A 17,189-nucleotide genomic window follows, 5' to 3' on the forward strand; every position below is an offset into this window, starting at 1 on the left:
GTCTCCTCTCCTCCTCCGCTCCTCTCCTCCCCTCTCCTCCTCCGCTCCTTTCCTCCCCCTCTCCTCCTCCTCTCCTCTCCTCTCCTCTCCTCCCCCTCTCCTCTCCCCTATCCTCTCCTCCCCCTCTCCTCTCCTCCCCTATCCTCTCCTCTAACCTTCCATTGTGTCAGTGGTTCAGCCCTCAGTTCTATATTTAGCCTCCTGGCTGCGATACTGTGAATGCAGCCTTCCTGTGGAAGCTCTTGTGGTGTTTCAAGGAACCAAGGAGAAAGAGACAGGAAGTCAGGGTGTAGGGGGTAGGCCCAGCTCCAGACACACATGATGCAATCCATACGAACAAGCCTGAGAAACACCCACCCCACCCCCACCCCAACACACCATGCCCCAATCACAGATATCGGAAACGTCCCCTAAAGATTCACTTGCGTGGCCAGAACCTCTCCCTCTCTCCCCCCTCCCCTCTCTTCTCGCTGCTTTTCTTGTGTTTATGCCAAGACAGGCAGGCTCTGTCGGTCTTTAAGTGCCACAGATCGGCCCAATTAAACGAACAATGAATCCCTATGAGTGACGAGGTGCCAAGACTAACTCCGGACTGAAGTTATTGGCTTTTGTTCTGACCCCCCCCCCCTCTCCTTCGGTTTACCTCCTCCTTGGCTGTCTCTCTCTCCCTCTCTTCTCACTTGATTCTCTCTCGCTCTCTTTCCTCGGGTGCTTGGCGTCCTCTCTCTCTGTCTCTATACCTCCATCGGTCTCTCCACTGCTCCTCTCGCCACCACCCCCCTCCCTCGCCGCTCCCATGTCGAACAGCGGATTTTCCACCCTTGGCAACGGGGCACCGATCATTTTGAGGGATTAATGGAGTTCCCATTAGCGCAAGAGGGCTGCATTCACCGCGAGGGTTCAGGCCTCGACAACACCCGACGTCAAATCCCCTCTGTCACACACACGCATCCCTGACACACACACACACACACGCGCACCCCGAGCAAGCTGAGCTAACGCTAGGTCGTCCACCGCATGTGAGTGGAAAGGAAAGTGTGTGTGTGTGTGTGGCGGTTCCTCGCTTTATCAGAAGTGCAAGCCGCACTAGTTTTGAGCCTTTGTTTGAGTCTGAGAGTACAGGATGTCGTTACAGGTCACATCCGCCTAGGAAGGGAAGGATGGTGTGTGAGTTTGTGTGTGTGTGAGTGTGTGTGTGTGGGAGGGGGGGTATGGATGTAGGGGCCCATGACATGTTCTTGATCCGGTTTTAAAAGTCAATACACTGAAGGCCGTTCGTTCAATGTAGCCAGGCAGCCCTGATAATGCTACTGGGAGGCTGGCGTACTCCCCCGACCATTTATGGTCAAGTTGTTTTGATTTTGGCGAGTGTGTGTGTGTGTGTGTGTGTGTGTGTGTGTGTGTGTGTGTGTGTGTGTGTGTGTGTGTGAAAGCGAGAGAGAGAGCGAGAGAACAAGACAAAGCAACAGGGACGTGAATGGATGTTCACAGAGATGTTTGGATGGCCACGTTTCTGACACTCGGGTCCCCCCCCCCCTCCTCCCTGGGATAGAAAGGGTTAAGTTCCCCCCCCCTCCTCCCACTCCGCTCGCTTGCTTCCCGCGGCCTGCAGATGTTCCCTGTTAATCTTCCTGCCGTCCTGCAGCTGGGCTATAGCAACACATGATGTCATCGGGGCCCATCCCCCTCCCTCTCTCCGCCCCCTCTCCCTGCCTCCTTCGCTCTCCCACTCACGTGCGACCAAAACCCACTTCACAGGCAGTCGGCCCCCTCTGTTTTTATTGTTTCTATTGGTCGCCCCCCCCCTTTCTTTCTTTCTCTCTCGGCTTGGCTCTCTCGTTCTCACCCCGGCGCTCTCTCCCTCTCAGCCTCTCTTTAGTTTGTGCGCACACTATTTTTACAGCCGTCTTCCTCCCCTCTTCTCTCTCCTCTGTCTCTCTGTCTCTCTCTCCTCGTCTTGCTCGTTCTCTTCCTGCTCCAGCTGTCTTGCTCGTGCCCCTCATGTTTTTCCTCCACCCCCCCCTCCCCCTCCCTCGGTCTCTCTCCTCTTCGTTTGCCCTTTCTCGCTTTCTCACACCCGCGCTCTCCCTCGATCTGTTTGGACCCTGAGGAGTCTCTGTTCTCTCTGTCTCTGTTTGTCTCTCTCTCTCTCTCTCTCTCTCTCTCTCTCTCTCTCTCTCTCTCTCTCTCTCTCTCTCTCTCTCTCTCTGTGTCTCTCTCTCTCTCTCTCTGTGTCTCTCTCTCTCTCTCTCTGTGTCTCTCTCTCTCTGTGTCTCCATGTCTCTCTCTCTTTCTCCCTGCTCGGGTGCAGGCCTGCTTCGTTGGACTTCCAGACACAAGCCAGTGACGTACAGAGGCTCTGTCAGGACTCCTCTCTCCCTCCTCCCCCTGTCTTCTCCTCAGTCTCCACTAGACCAAACAATCCTGCTGCACTAGCTGGCCCAAGGCTCACATGCACCCCCCCCCCCCCACCTCCCCAAGACGGCTCTGCAGCAGACCCAACAGAGACCCCTAGTGGCCGCATGTCTTTTATCTCTAGAACCACACAGTAACCCCCCACTCCACATAAGGATGGTAGTCAGCAGGCTGTGACTGCTCAGACCTAGCTTGTCTCTGTCTCTGGTTCTCCTCGTGTGTCTAGACTGAGAGTCAGCCGGTCCCGGGGGCTCCATGGAGAGACGCTTTCGAGGGCCACGTCGGGTTTTTGGCATCCACCCACCTAGCCATCCATCTGTCCATCCATCCGTCACTGTGGCTCATAGTGTGCTCCGTCTTTTCGTCTGTCCTTTCCCCCCCCAGCTCTGACCCTGGTCTCTCTCTCTCCCTGTCTCTCTCTCCCCCCCCTGGAAGACAGACGACTTGTGAAAGGGGAGGGGGTTGGGGGTGTCACATTTCACCCCTCCCTTATCTTTTAATAGCCTCTCTTTTGTGTTTGGGGGGGCCACCACCTGATAGAAATACAATACAGCTGCAACAGAATTGGGGTGTGTGCGTGTGTGTCGGGGGGTGGTCGGCAGCTGTGTGTGTGTGTGTGTGTGTCTTCAAAGGCACACGTGGCCCCCCCCCACCCGTACGCAGTCCCCCCGCAGCGGCGCCGGGGTGATTGATAACGCCGTGGTTGTCCTCCAGAGTTCCCTCCCAGCAGGCCGCTGGCTCTGCGGAGCCTCACGTCACTGTGTCCTCCCTCAAGGAGCTCGCACCACCAGCACGCCGCCACGCTGCGAGCGGCTGGGGTTCGGCCCTTGTAGACAAACTGCTTTGGAAAGGGGTATTGAATCAGCCTTTTTTTGGAAGTCTTACAAAGTGTCCGAGGGAGAGGGATTCCAGCACACGTACTGTACTCACAGATCCAGATACTACGGAGAGAGGGGAACACCAGGACGGAGGGTGTATTTGGACGAGAGAAAGGAGAGAAATAATGGCAAACAGAAGGGAGGAAAAGACAGTCTGACACACACAGTGAGAGAGGGAGAGAGAGAGAGGGGGAGGGGGAGAGAGAGAGGGGGGGGAGGGGGAGAGAGAGGATGCCCCCCCACCCCACCGGGCCTGCTCTGTGAGCCTCCCTCCCCCCCCCCCCCCCCCACACACCGCCCCATGTCTCCCCACAGCTGCCCTCGGCCGTACAGCCACATGGAACCAGATCCGTTAGTTCCGTCCAGACCCTCCGACCAGCCTCTGATCTCCAGCCGCCCCCCCCCCCCTTCCCCTGCTAAACAAACCCCTTAAGCCCCTTTAATTCGCCTTTAATGCTCCCCAGTAAAGGAAACCTCAGCCAATAAAAAAGGCAGTTTATGCACGCTTGGGGCGGGACTTTAAGCTGCAGTCCTCCGCTCTACGATGTTCAGACGGAGATGGTTGTGAGACCTGGGGGGGGGGGGGGGCATGTGAAGCTGGGGTCGTCGTCTGTGTTGTTTTGGTTTGTCGTTTTTCGTGTGGTGCCAGACGTTTGTCGCTGGTTCTGCGAGAGAGAGAGGGAGTCTTGTTGTTCAGAGTTAGACGAGACGTTTTACAGCCCACAGGCCGGCCTGTGGATTCCAGCTTGGCACAGCTTTTCACGTCGAGCCCCTAGCCTCAACCCCTGGCTTTCGTGTGTGTGTGTGTGTGTGTGTGCGCGCATGTGTCTGTGTGTCAGCAACACAAACTCCCCAGTGAAACGTCCCCTGTGGAACGCTCAGGCGTTTCCGTCATGACTGCTTCCTAATCTGGATTCTCTCCCGTCCCTCCTGCAGGTCTCCAAAGTGAACGGACTGACGCGGGCCGGTGCCAAAAAAGCGAAAGACTACCGACTGCCGTCCAAAACTGTGAAGTACACAGCCTCCGTGTCCAAGGGCCACGTCACGTACACCAAAGCCAAACGAGAACTGGTCAAGAAAGCCAAACTGAACCAGAGCAAACACAGCCCGGCGTCCACCGCCACCAACAATCACCCCTACCCCCCCCCCACCCTCCGGTGCCAGCAACGGTCACCACCAGCTTGCGCCCCTCGCCAACTCAGGAAAACCCCCCCAGTACAGCAATGCAAAAACCCGCAAACAGGTGCTACTATCCAACGGGGCGGCGCACAAGGTGGCCAACGGGGCGGGCGCCCGCCTCAACGGCCGGCTGAACGGGCAGCGCCACGCCGCCGGCCAGGACGGGGAGGGGCATCAGGGCCGCGAGGGCCTGCGGAACTCCAAGCGGCGCCTGGAGGTGGCGCTCACGAGCCTGGGGGCGGGGCCCGGCGCCGCCGGGGGCAAGGGGAAGGCGTCGGGCGCGGAGGGCAAGAAGGCCAAGCTGCTGCAGGCCGCGCCCCTGGAGACGCGCAGCAAGAAGGCGTCCAATCAGGAGAAAGCCGCCGCCCTGGCCGCCGCCGCCCTCGCCTCGGTCCCCAACGGGCACGCCGGCGTCACGGAAACCCCTCCGCCCGCCCCCCCTCCTCCTCCTCCCCCCCCGCCGCCCCCCGCCCCGCCCTCCTCCTCACCAGCAGCCAATCCGGAGCCGGAGCGCCAGCGGCCCAAGCGGGCGTCGGCCGGCAAACTGATGTTAATACGACAAGCACAGCAGCAGAGCAGGTCTCACAGCAGAAGCCACTCCTCCCCCTCCCCCTCCTCCTCCTCCCCGGGCCCCCCACCAGAACCAGGCCAGGGCCGGGCCGCCGCCGCCACCACTACCTCAGCCCCCCAGCCTCCCAGCCCCGCGCCGGGGAACACCCCGCCCAAACCGGCCGCCGAGCCCCGAGCCGACCGGGAGAAGGAGCGCGAGCGCAGCCGGGCGGGCTGGGCGGCCCTGGCCGAGGCCCCCGTGTGCCGGCCGGCCCCCCGCGAGTTCCAGGACCCCCTGGTGTACCTGGACGCGGTGCGGGAGCGGGCGGAGGCGGGCGGCGGCGTGTGCCGCGTGGTGCCGCCCGCGGACTGGAGGCCCGAGTGCAAGCTGAGCGAGGAGATGCGCTTCGTCACGCAGGTGCAGCGCGTGCACAAGCTGGGCCGCCGCTGGGGCCCCAACGTGCAGCGGCTGGCCTGCATCAAGAAACACCTCAAATCTCAGGGCATCGCCATGGACGACCCGCCGGTCATCGGTTAGTCCGCCGCAACGCAACACACACACACACACGCACACCTGTACCTCGACGTCGTAGAATTGTGACGGCCGTTTTTGCGAGCGCCGTCGCTTTCCGGAATTTTCCTGGTTGCAGATGCCAGTAACACTAAAACAGACCCACGGTAGCACACTGTGGAGAGCGATACGCCCCAGCGAATCCCCTCGTCACTCTTGATTTCTCGCTGGGTTATAAGCGGAGCGGGGGTGCGTGGGCGTGTTCGTGAGTCTCCTCAGAGTACAGTCAACAATGGAGAACATATCCTCCTAGTGTGACTGTGGGTGCATGCCAGGGATGGAACAGTCACGGCTGGGAGCTGTAGTCTTACCCACGTGGCCTGGGAGCTGTAGTCTTACCCACGTGGCCTGGGAGCTGTAGTCTTACCCACGTGGCCTGGGAGCCACCAGTGTCGTTTCCTGGTTGCAGTTTTCAACCAGGAAGCCAGGGTCCCTCAAGACCTTTCTCTGATTAGCTTCCGTTGAACCCAATTAACAGCCATATTCATTTCACGCAGTTTCCCCCCCCCCACTTGAGGGCAAGGATTTTAACTCAATGGAATTTATAGCTTATTAACAAGAAGTATTATATAATATATGTATTATGCATGACCTTTTTTGTAATTGATATGTGGGTATATGTTGATTTAAGTAAATGTTTCTGTTGTGTGTGTGTGTGTGTGTGTTTGACCTTAGCAGGAAGCTAGAGGAATTGTCAGATCAGACAGGGATTACGGTGACATCACACAGAGAGGCCTGCTTTGATGAGATTACGACAGGGTGAACCTGTAGGCCTTTGTGACTGTCGTTGAGCCGTATGCTCCAACACACACACACACACACACACACACACACACACACACACCATCCCTCCCCTCCTAGATGGATGTGACCTGTAACCTCATCCTCGACTGTGACACTGTCAGACGCTTTGTAAGCTTAATCGATTGTAAAAAAAAGAAAAGAAAAGAGAGACAGAAAGAATAGAAAGCGACATTAGACGTTTCAAAACCACGGAGTATCTTTAAGGCTCATTCTCTTTATCTCCCCCCCCCCCCAACCCCAGGTGGCTGTGAGGTGGACCTGGCGCGCTTCTTCCAGCTCATCAACGACATGGGCGGCATGCAGCAGGTGATGGACCTGAAGAAGTGGAGCCGCCTGGCAGACCTGCTGCGCATCCCCAAGTCGGCCCAGGACCGCCTGGCCAAGCTGCAGGAGGCCTACCTGCAGTACCTGCTCTCCTACGACTCCCTGAGCCCCGACGACCGGCTGCGGCTGCAGGCCGACGTGCTGCGGGAGAAGGAGGCCCTGGAGCGCCGCCGCGGCCCCCTGGAGGGCCACTCGGACCCCCAGGGGCCGGCGCTGGGCCTGGCGCTGGGCCTGCCGCGCTACGAGCCCAAGAACGGGCTGGCCGGCGGTGTGCTGGGGGCCGCCGTGGGAGCCGCCCACCACCACCGCCACCGCAGCAACGGCGTGTGCGCCGGGGGGCGGCCCAAGGAGCTGGACGGCGGGCCGCAGGGGAAGGTGGGGCGCAGGAGGCTGTTCACTCAGGAAAAACGCAAGGAGGAGAGAGAGAGGGGCGAGGAGGAGGAGGAGGACGAGGAGGAGGAGGACGAGGAGGAGGAAGAGCGCGGGGTTCTCTCTGACCAGCACAAGTGTATTTATAAGGTGAGGGCTTTCCAGAATCTTCCGGGGGAATCATGTGCTCGACGAGATGGCGTGCGGGTATTTAATCATGTCGAAAGCTCACATCTGTGCGAGCTGCTCTGCTGCCAAACGGCGAGCCCCTCTAGACTCTCATCTGAGCCGTTCCCTTACACCATGCACTTGTTCTCGCGTCACACCAGATATTAAGTATTATATTTGCCGCTTGTGAAACACCATAATGACGGTGCTTAAGCAGCCCGGACTGTACCCGCCTAGTAAACCCAGGAAGATTCAAGTTGTTACTCTTGGAATTGTCGTCCTCTGAGGCTACAGTTGTGGCATTGGTGGGAATTGAGGAAAACGTCAACACAGCTTGAGATACAAGCTTCCTATAGAGCACGTGGGGGGTCATAAAAAGAATACCAATGATTGTTCACGTCAAGGAAAATGCCATTGGTAGGTGCACCATGCATAGTGTAGTTACCGTAGGTACTGTATGTGTGCGTGTGCGTGTGTGTGTGTGTGTGTGGCAGCTGCAGTCGTAGCCTGGCTGGCTGCAGTGTTGTGCTTGCTGGAATGTAGGTCAGGTCTGTGAAAGCAGCCCACAGGCCTCCACACTGCCGTCTGCCTCTGCCAGTGTTCTCCCTGTCCATCACATGGCCGCCCCAATCCGCCTGCCACACGCACACACAGGCTCACACACACGTACGCACGCAGGCACACACTCGCACGATGAACTCGCAGAGGGTTCAACTAAGACTCCCGTGCATCAGTCCAACACTGGAACTACATACTCCCGTGCATCAGTCCAACACTGGAACTACATACTGAATATTACATAGTAGGGGGAGTTCCTGTGTTAATTTACCCCCCCCCCCCCGCACCGCAGGATCCCTTTTAGACACACACACACGCTCCATAGTCCTCTGGTCTGGATCCTATTTGCCTCAGTCCTCTTTGTGCAACCGGATCCCCCTCCTCCAGGCAGGGGCCTGTGTGTGACCCAGGTGGCCCCATGCTGAGAGAGGGAGCCCAGCACCCCTCTCCTTAACTCCTCCCACTCAGAGAGAGAGGGAGAAGAGGAAGGAGAGAGGAAGGAGAGAGGAAGGAGAGGGGAAGGAGAGAGGAAGGAGAGGGGAAGGAGAGAGGAAGGAGAGGGAAGGAGAGGGGAAGGAGAGGGGAAGGAGAGGGGAAGGAGGAGAGGGGGAGGGAGGCACTGAGGAGCCTCTCAGTAAATCCTTGGAGCACAAGGGGGCGGTGCAGGCAGATTTATGGACGACTCTTCAAAGCATCGGCAGAGGGGTCCTTGTGAGGTTGCACGGGAGGGGGGGGGGGACATGCGCCGGGGCTGTAAGATGAGGGGAAAGGAGGCGAGGTAAAATGGACACAGACACACACACACACAGAGGCAAGCCAGCACTCATACACACCGTGTAAGCTCACTCACAGAGATGACCTTTTGCAGCAGCACACTGACCGACTCTGTTCACACAGAGCCACATTTGCGCATATATGCTATATTTTCCTTTTTTACTCTCTTTCACACACTCACACCCTCATTCACACGTAAACACATGCTCAGGTCAGCTACTGGAAAGCCCATCTGTGACAGTGTTTCAGCACCCATTTGTCTGTGGTGAAATCCGTCCTTTTCCCAGGATGACATGACTGTGTGTTCACATGCCTGGCAGCTCACAGGTGGCCTGTGTTCCCCCCCCCACCCCCCCTCCACCCCCACCCTTGTGCGTTCCAGGGGAAATCAGTGTCGCTGACCAACTTCTTCAGGATAGCCAGAAACACCATGACCATGTGCTTTAACAAGGAGCCTGGAGCCAGTGAGGTCGAGGTAAGAAAATACCCCCCCCGCCCCCCTCCCCCTCCCATTGGTTACCATCGATTCTGCCTGTGCTATTGTAAGTGACTTGTGATCAATCAGAAATCAGTATGAGTTTTGTGTGCTGTTCAGTGTGCAACCCCCCCCCTCCCCCTCCCCCTCCAAAACCCCCCCCCCAAACAAACCTGTTCTTAATCTTTCGCATTTCTTTCCCCCCCTCCTCCGTCCCCATCTCCTCCCCCCCCCCCTTCCCTCCCCCCCTCCCAGCAAGAGTACTGGAGGATAGTGGAGGAGCGCGACTGCCACGTGGCAGTGCATTATGGGAAAGTGGACACGAGTACGCATGGGAGCGGCTTCCCTGTGGAAAGTCGGAGCCATTTTCAAAGTAAGACGCCCCCCCCCCCCCCCCCCCGTCTCCCTCAGTCAGGCCCCCCCCCCATCTCACCTGCCGTCACAGCGTCCGACCACACTGGGCATCTAAAGTCACGATGCTGTGCGCCTACACGTAGCCGACCAGCCTGCGCGATTATTTACATTGGGCGTCGTAGGGACGCTGACCCGTGATCGACCCCGACTGACTGTAAAACGTTAAAAGATAAGCAGAGACCGCTTTGACTAGCTGCTGCCGCACAGGACTGGTGTGCGTGTTTAACCCTGCTGCTGTTGTCTTCTGCCCCTCCTCCCTCAGACACGGATGGAACCTCACTGTCCTTCCCAACAACTCTGGATCCATTCTGAGGCATCTAGGTGCTGTTCCCGGTAAGCCCAGATCAGCCCATATTCGAAGTTTGCGTTGAGAAATCCTTTATTCTTTGTGAAAAGAAAATGACTTCATCGAGCTGGAATTCGTACCGAGATTAAGACTGGAAACGATTAAGGGACCGACATTATTACGAGTTATACGGTGATGTGTGCTAATAGCTTCAACCACAAACATTGTTTGTTTCTTTTTTTCTGACGGTCTCTCTCTGTCTCTCTCTCCTCCTGCTCCTCTAGGGGTGACCATTCCATGGCTGAACATCGGAATGGTCTTTTCTACCTCATGCTGGTCTCGAGACCAAAATCGCCTTCATACATTGATTACTTACACACTGGTGCTGACTGCATTTGGTAGGTACTGTGGAGCCCCCCCTCCCCCTCTAGCCCCCTCCCTCACAGGTACCCTCACGCACGGCAGGCCGCAGCTGTGATGTCACGCCTCGCGGTACACACACACACACACGTACTTAGTCATTTAGCAGACGCCTCTATCCAGAGCGACGTACACACACACACACACTCGAACCACACGCAGTCGCACACACGCCTGTGACTTGTTGTGAAGGTTGTGCTGTTTAATCTCTTTGCATTAGCCCCAGTTGAGTGTTGCGTGATAGAATGACAGGGTTTCCGGGGGGCTGGGCAGAGGCCGCACACTGGCCCCTCCCTCCCCTCACCCCCCTCCACCCACGGGTGGGGCCAGGTGAGTATACGTGTGGGTGGGCAGGTATCCAGGACAAGGCAAGTTGTCATGCATAATCTCCAGCATTCACACCTGTGTCGTGTGTCCGTAAAGGGAGCGGGAGTGCACCCGCGGCGCATTTGATCGCTGGTTCAAGTCTGACCTGGAAAGGAAAGTGAGTCGTCGTCGTCGAATTTGAAAGGATAAATCGACCCAATGTCAAATCGTTCAAATACCTACTGAGGGAAAAGATGCACTTTTGTAAGTAGCTGAAAGGACGGGAGGTTCTCTGAAGGTTCTCTGAAGGTTGCTAAGAGGTGGCCCACCCCAGGAAGTTGGGCCCTCTCCCTCACCCCCCGTTCACAGATCTAAACAAGGCCGAGTGAGGCGTAAACCTACCCAGGTCTTGGATCTGTGAACCGGGAACAGGGGCACATGGAGGGGCTGACTTCTCTGGAGCTCCTATCGTCCTGCACAAAGGCTGCAGGAGCAGCGTGGGCCGCCACAGGCGCCCTCTGGTGGCGGGTTCACGTAACAGCAGCCTCTTTCTGGTCAGGGCTCTGACTAATCACAAAAATGCAAAATACAGTACCAATTGCAACGGACAATCCAACCCTTGCCCCCCCTTCTCTCTCTGACCCTAGCGGAGAGAGAGAGCGGAAGAGAGAGAGAGAGCGCGGGAGAGAGAGAGAGCGCGGGAGAGAGAGAGAGAGCGCGGGAGAGAGAGAGAGAAGAGCGCGGGGAGAGAGAGCGCGGGAGAGAGAGAGAGCGCGGGAGAGAGAGAGAGTGAGAGTGTGCTTTGGCAGTCCACTGCTGAGTTCACATGTAGATATCTGCTGAACGACACGACGCAGGGTTCACACACACACACACACACATGCAGGAGTGTAACCGCTGTGGTGCTCCCGCAGGTATTCCATCCCTGCTGAGGAGAAGAGTAAGCTAGACAAGGTGGTGCACAGGCTGCTGCAGGCCAACGGCACCCCCGGCCTGGAGATGCTGGAGAGGAACATCATGGTGAGGCTCCCGGCCCTGTCGTGTGTGTGTGTGTGTGTCAGGGCGGATCTGTCTGGGGGGTGTGAGGGGGGGATTGTTGTCATGTGTCTGTGTCCGTCCCGTGGGTCTCCTTTCACCGTCTTCACACCGCCTGGTACGTGCCCCCCCCCCCCCCTTCCAGATCTCTCCGGAGCTGCTGTGTCGCGAGGGCATCCAGGTGCAGCGCACGGTGCAGCAGAGCGGCCAGTTCGTGGTTTGCTTCCCGGGGACCTTCGTGTCCAAGGTGTGCTGCGGCTACAGCGTGTCGGAGACGGTGCCCTTCGCCACCCCCCAGTGGATGAACCTGGGATACCAGGCTGCTAAGGTAGCTCTCTCTCTCTCTCTCTCTCCCACCCCACCCCTCAGTCAGTCAAAACACAAAGCAAGAGCTGCCGGTCACTAAGTGTGCCCTTGTCTAGCATGTTGACACAGAGAGATAAGCCTTAAGTCTTGTTTTGCTGCTAAGTGCTAACAGTCACCGTCAAAGGCCGGTTTTCCCAGATTCGTTAAGCTCTTAACGCTAAGAGCTTCTTAAGAGCGTTCTAAGAACGCTCTAGAACGCTCTTAGAACGCTCCTAAGAAGCTCTTAGCGTTAAGAGCTTCTTAACGAATCTGGGAAACCCGGCCAAAGGCAGTGCCCGAGGGGTGGGTTCTGGATGGGCTGGATTCCACCTGTCACCTGACTGACGAGGGCTGGAGTGCCTGCCGTGTCATCAGCAGAACGTATTTCAGCTGAGGGCTTGTGGGGTTTTCATCTCATAGCCGTTTGTGAATTTGCCCGGTTTCTTGGACAACTGGGCGGTTTGAGGGCTCTTTTGTTAAATATATCCCCCGTCTCTCTCTCTCCACCTCCCTCTCTCTCTCTTTCCCTCTCCCTCCCTCTCTCTCTCTCTCTCTCTCCCTCTCCCTCCCTCTCTCTCTCTCTCTCTCTCTCTCTCTCTCTCTCTCTCTCTCTCTCTCCCCCCCCTCCTCTTTGTTCCCTTTCTCCAGGATCTGAAGTGTCGTCACATAGCCAAACCCTTCTCCATGGAGAAGCTCCTGTACCAGATCGCCACGGCCGAGTCCAAGCGTGACAACGGCGTCCTCCTGAACGCCATCTCCGCCCTCCTCAAAGACCTCAGGTACGGTAGCCATGGCAACGCCCACCCGCCCAGCCCGACATCAAAGGGGCGGCTGAGGGCGGCCGGTGTGCTCTAACGGCAGGCTTTATTGTCGAACGGGGCTCGCGGGCAGGGGGGGGGGGGTGGGTGGGTGGGTGGGCGTTGCCATGGCGTCGCGATCAAAGATGCCCGTAGGTTGCGCCGCCTTCAAAGGGTCTCCAAGGAGACGGGTGGGCCTGTTCCAGGAAGCAGCGTGGTCTAGTGGATACTCACTTGATTGCGTCCTCATTGTTGCGCAGTGTTCTAACATCGTGGTGCATAATTCAGTTGGAAGTGTATCATTTATAGGTGGTAAAGTACACAGTTAAATCCAGTTTGTATTCAGTTTATATAGAAGGAGGCTTATCACTGGGATGTGCTTTTGCGTCCGATGAGAAACATCTTTGTGTTAATGGTTCCCTCTCTTGTCCAATTACAACATACACCAGTCATCCAATAGGAAGGTACCTTTTGCTCTACAGTCTCCCTAACCCTAAGCCCCTCCCCCTTCCCTGTCCAATAGGAACATAGAGATGAAACAGCGGCAGGAGCTTTTTGAGGCGGGGCTTCTCTCCTCCGCCCGCTACGGCTCCCACGACAACAACCAGGCGTTCGGCGACAGCAGGAAGAAGCCGCGCAAGTGGCCGGCGCTGGAGTCATCAGAGCGCCGCTGCCAGATATGCCTGCACCTGTGTTACCTGTCCATGGTGAGGAGGGGGAGGGGCATGAAGCTGGGGGGGGAGGAAGGGTCCCCTATGTATCTACTTGTTGTTACTGTGGATATATCAGTGTAGTTTCATGGTACTTAGTAACCTTGATGGGAAGTGTCTGAAGACGTTCTGTTGCTGTCGCCCCCTGCAGGTGGTCCAGGAGAATGAGAATGTCGTGTTCTGTTTGGAATGCGCCCTGCGCTACGTGGAGAAACACAAGTCCTGCAGAGGCCTAAAGATGATGTACCGCTATGACGAGGTATGTGTGTGTGTGTGTGTGTGTGCAGGCTAGCTGTTGGTGAGCTCAGATGTCTGTACCTGTTGGTTTCCAAAACAGGAAGTGCAATGCTTTTTGTCAAACAGGAGGCTGTGCTGTGTTTGGTGTTATGTATAGTACTGTGCAAATGTGTCAGCAGGATGGGAGTCCATCCTCATGCCCTGTTGTTTGTGCCACGCAGGAGCAGATCAACAGCCTGGTGAGCCAGGTGTGTGGGAAGGCCGTGGTGAAGAAGGGGGCCGTCCTGGAGGCGTGTAACGGGGGCAGCCCCGTCAAGCCGGGGCCCAAGCGCGGCCCCCGCAAGCGGGCCACGGTGGAAGTGTCCCTGTCCCGCATCTCGCCCGCCCACCTCGCCAAGAGCTCTGCCACGGCCGCCGCCGTGTCCTGAGGGGGGGGCGGGGGCCGTCCGAGGTCCTCGTGCCCCTCCCATCCCCCCCAATCCCTCCCCTTTCTTACTTTCGAGAATCACTAGAGCCCCCGTTTCTTTTTCTTTCTTTTTTCCACCAATTGATTTGAAGCTTTTAATGCCCCGTTCCCCTCCCCTCCCTCCCCCCCAAACACACACAGACACGTAGACGTCCCCAAAAATGATCTCCCCGTCTCATTTCACACCCACCCCCCTTAGTATGGCAACCTTGTTCTTAAGAGCAAGCTGTCTTTTTTGCACTAGCGCGAAAGAAGGTCTTTTTTTTGTTTTGAGGTTCCTTTCATTTTTTTTGTGGTTTGCTGGTTTTGAAGTTGTCCTTAGCATTAAGTGAGAGGTTCACAGGTACAAGTGACGCCCCCCCCCCCCCCCCCCCACTTCACCTGCCAAACCATCACCTGACACCCCCCCCCCCCCCCCCCCATTTCTGAATAGGTCAATTTGGTGACCTGTCAGCTGTCTGACTCCGCCCCTTAGACTGCATTCTCTAATCCCCTGCCTCACCATCGCGTCACTGTGAACTGTGAACACAAGGTGGAACAAGAAGAGCGGTCTTTTGCTTGTTTTTTTATTGAAACGACACGAGTAGTACCCAAAGTCTGACTGTCTTGATGCAGCTCCTGGTCGTAAAGGGGGGAGGTGATCCCAGGTGAAACTTGAAAGACAGACGTTGTTTTTTGGCTGACTTTTTTTATTTGGATTTTAGCTGTCATTCATTTTAATGTTTTTTGTTTTTGTTTTTTTGCGAAGATCTTCTGTCTTTTCTACTTATTCCTCAATCTTTCTTTCCCTTGGTGGACATGAGGCAGGCAGGGCAACGTCAGTTTGACCCCAAAAAGGAGGCTGCCGCTGGTCTCTCACTTCCTGGTTGTATGGAGGGATCCCTCTTTTGCTAGCGAGTGAAAACTGTGCCTAATACTTAGCAAGGAGATCCATTGTTTTTGGTGCTGTTGGTTATTATTACTGTATAACAATACAAAAGAAAATATTGGGGGCGCACCGGCTACCAGTCGGCATGCCCCCTCCCACAGGTCGGGGAAGCTCTTAGGCCTCTCTCCGGTTCTAGATGTGCAATCGTGTTAACATTCCATTCTTCCAGTCCTCTTGTTTCAGCTGTACCAGTAAACATTAATTATTATATATTATTATTATTATTATTTTGTGTTTTTGATTTGTTTAGTTTTCTTGTTCTGATGTGCTATCTCGAGTAGAGCCACTAGTCAAAGAGTGTAAAATGTGAAATATGAAAGTCCAAGTTTTTTTTTTCTTTCTCCTCTGCTTTCTGCTTTTTCCCTTTTCCAAATGTTTAATGAGTGATTTAGCAGAACGTTCTGACACAAACAACATCAACTTTTGTACATAATCCTGTAAATGTCTTTAAATACTTGAGCCTTGTTTTTTGGGGTGAAGGAAGGAAGGAAGAGAGAGGAAGGTTGGGGAGGGGAGTGCTCGATGAAGAAAAAGCCTTACACTTCAATTTCTTCATCCGTGTGAGTTTGATGCTTACAGGGTCGCTCTGGTCCCGTGTATAAAGTTTTAAGTGCTGCTTATATCACTAAGAAAGAGGATAGGGAGTAGCGACGCCCCCCCCCCCCCCCTTTTTTTTTTTTTTTAGTTTGTTTGTTTAGCTTTACTTTTTTAAAGAAAAGGGAAAAATATGTTCACAAAAAAATTCTGGGTTTTTACATTTTCATTACTGAAAATTCAACAATGTAGTAGCTACTCATGTTGCACTGAGCTTGTCAGTGGTGACTGTCAAGGAAAATCCTATAATCCAGTTTGTTGGTTGTCGTCCCTTGCAGAAGACTGAACTGTTTTAGGAGTATTTAAGGAAATGCCAAGTCGGGTGTTTTCAACAAAAAAAAAACTAAAAAACTAAAAACATGGTTGTCAAGTTTTTATGGCCTTACAATGTAATCTATTCAGACAGGAGTTTTTTTTTTTTTTTTGCAGTTTGATATATTTTTTTCCTTTTTCTACAGTCTAAACTATTTGCTCAAAGTCTGGTCTCTGGCGAGTTAATTTATTAGCGCAGCATTTTAGCCTTTCCCTACACTTGGAAGGCATTTCATGTTGGTTATATTGACTGTTTTTTACTTTTGCAGTTTGTACTTAAGGTTTAATAAAAACGTATGGACAATTCCCTGTCATTTGTTTATGTTTCTCTGCAGTTGATTTAGCCTGGTCCTAACCAGACTCTCGTACATTGCATTTGTACAGAGAGTATGGCCTCGCTCCATTGACAAGCGTTGACTTCCTTGTAGGCGGGTACTCTGTTGGATCTGCCCAGAGCCACTCTGATCTGCCATAACCAATCGCTAGCGTTCGCCTTAGCCAATTCCTTCACCACTACTGTAACAGAGCTAGCTGCCGTAGCTGGAAAATCAAACTGTTCCCGAACCCCGTGGGGAGGAGGGCCACAACATCATGGCCACCAACAAAACTCAGCAAAACTTGTTCTTGCTCCGGCTTTAACTTTTGGATATTCAGCAGAGTTGCCACAACGGACCGAATGGCTTTGCTCGCATCTTTCTCCACTGCCATTACGGAACTACAACACAAACTAGCGCGACATCAACGTCATCGTTCTCAGCCACTCCCTCTGTTCGCTGATTCGCCGGTAGAAAATCAACCTGAAAAATCTGACTTACGTACCTCATGGCCAGACCTATGTACAGAAGCAAAAATAAAATTGAGCGGAAGTACGTAGGAGGGCAGAGCCAGGCTACAGTTGATTAGCCTTTTTGGGAGTATGTTTTGGTAACTCCGAAACTAAATGGATGCATATCACCACACCATAACAAATGTTTGTCTATCACCAACCTATTCAGTCATTGGTAGGATGTACTGTACTCTCACTTGGAGGTACACTTGAGCATTGTAGTTTGGTCTTAGTGGCACCAGACTGTACAGCCTTAGATCTGACTGGGAGTATTAAACAGTTTAACTCTCCGAATCTCTCCACCACTCAAATAATTTCTCTCTCTCTTCACCTGTCTCTCTCTCTCTGTCAGTTTCCCATTTTTAAAATGGCTCAGGCCTGGTTGTAAATCACTAGGAGCGAGTGGAGGGAGACTATTAAAATTGACCAATCGCTCTATCCCAGTCACA

The 17,189-nt window shown here is 54.8% G+C and overlaps 1 protein-coding gene across 1 annotated transcript in view; it reads left to right on the top strand.

The window, feature by feature from the left end:
- The window catches only part of jarid2b (jumonji and AT-rich interaction domain containing 2b), an 85,123-nt gene extending 68,905 nt beyond the window's left edge, over window positions 1-16,218 (top strand). Inside the window, 15 exon segments of the mRNA XM_067255476.1 lie at window positions 4,230-4,433; window positions 4,435-5,554; window positions 6,638-7,239; window positions 8,972-9,064; window positions 9,320-9,410; window positions 9,413-9,437; window positions 9,741-9,811; window positions 10,049-10,120; window positions 10,123-10,162; window positions 11,405-11,510; window positions 11,671-11,853; window positions 12,519-12,649; window positions 13,191-13,374; window positions 13,529-13,636; window positions 13,836-16,218. Of these exon segments, the coding sequence (XP_067111577.1) occupies window positions 4,230-4,433; window positions 4,435-5,554; window positions 6,638-7,239; window positions 8,972-9,064; window positions 9,320-9,410; window positions 9,413-9,437; window positions 9,741-9,811; window positions 10,049-10,120; window positions 10,123-10,162; window positions 11,405-11,510; window positions 11,671-11,853; window positions 12,519-12,649; window positions 13,191-13,374; window positions 13,529-13,636; window positions 13,836-14,042 (3,237 nt within the window). The 3' untranslated portion in view covers window positions 14,043-16,218.
- The last annotated feature ends 971 nt before the right edge of the window (window positions 16,219-17,189 follow it).

This window comes from Osmerus mordax, chromosome 18 (genome assembly GCF_038355195.1).
Source record: "Osmerus mordax isolate fOsmMor3 chromosome 18, fOsmMor3.pri, whole genome shotgun sequence".
In the NCBI taxonomy this organism is placed as follows: domain Eukaryota; kingdom Metazoa; phylum Chordata; class Actinopteri; order Osmeriformes; family Osmeridae; genus Osmerus; species Osmerus mordax.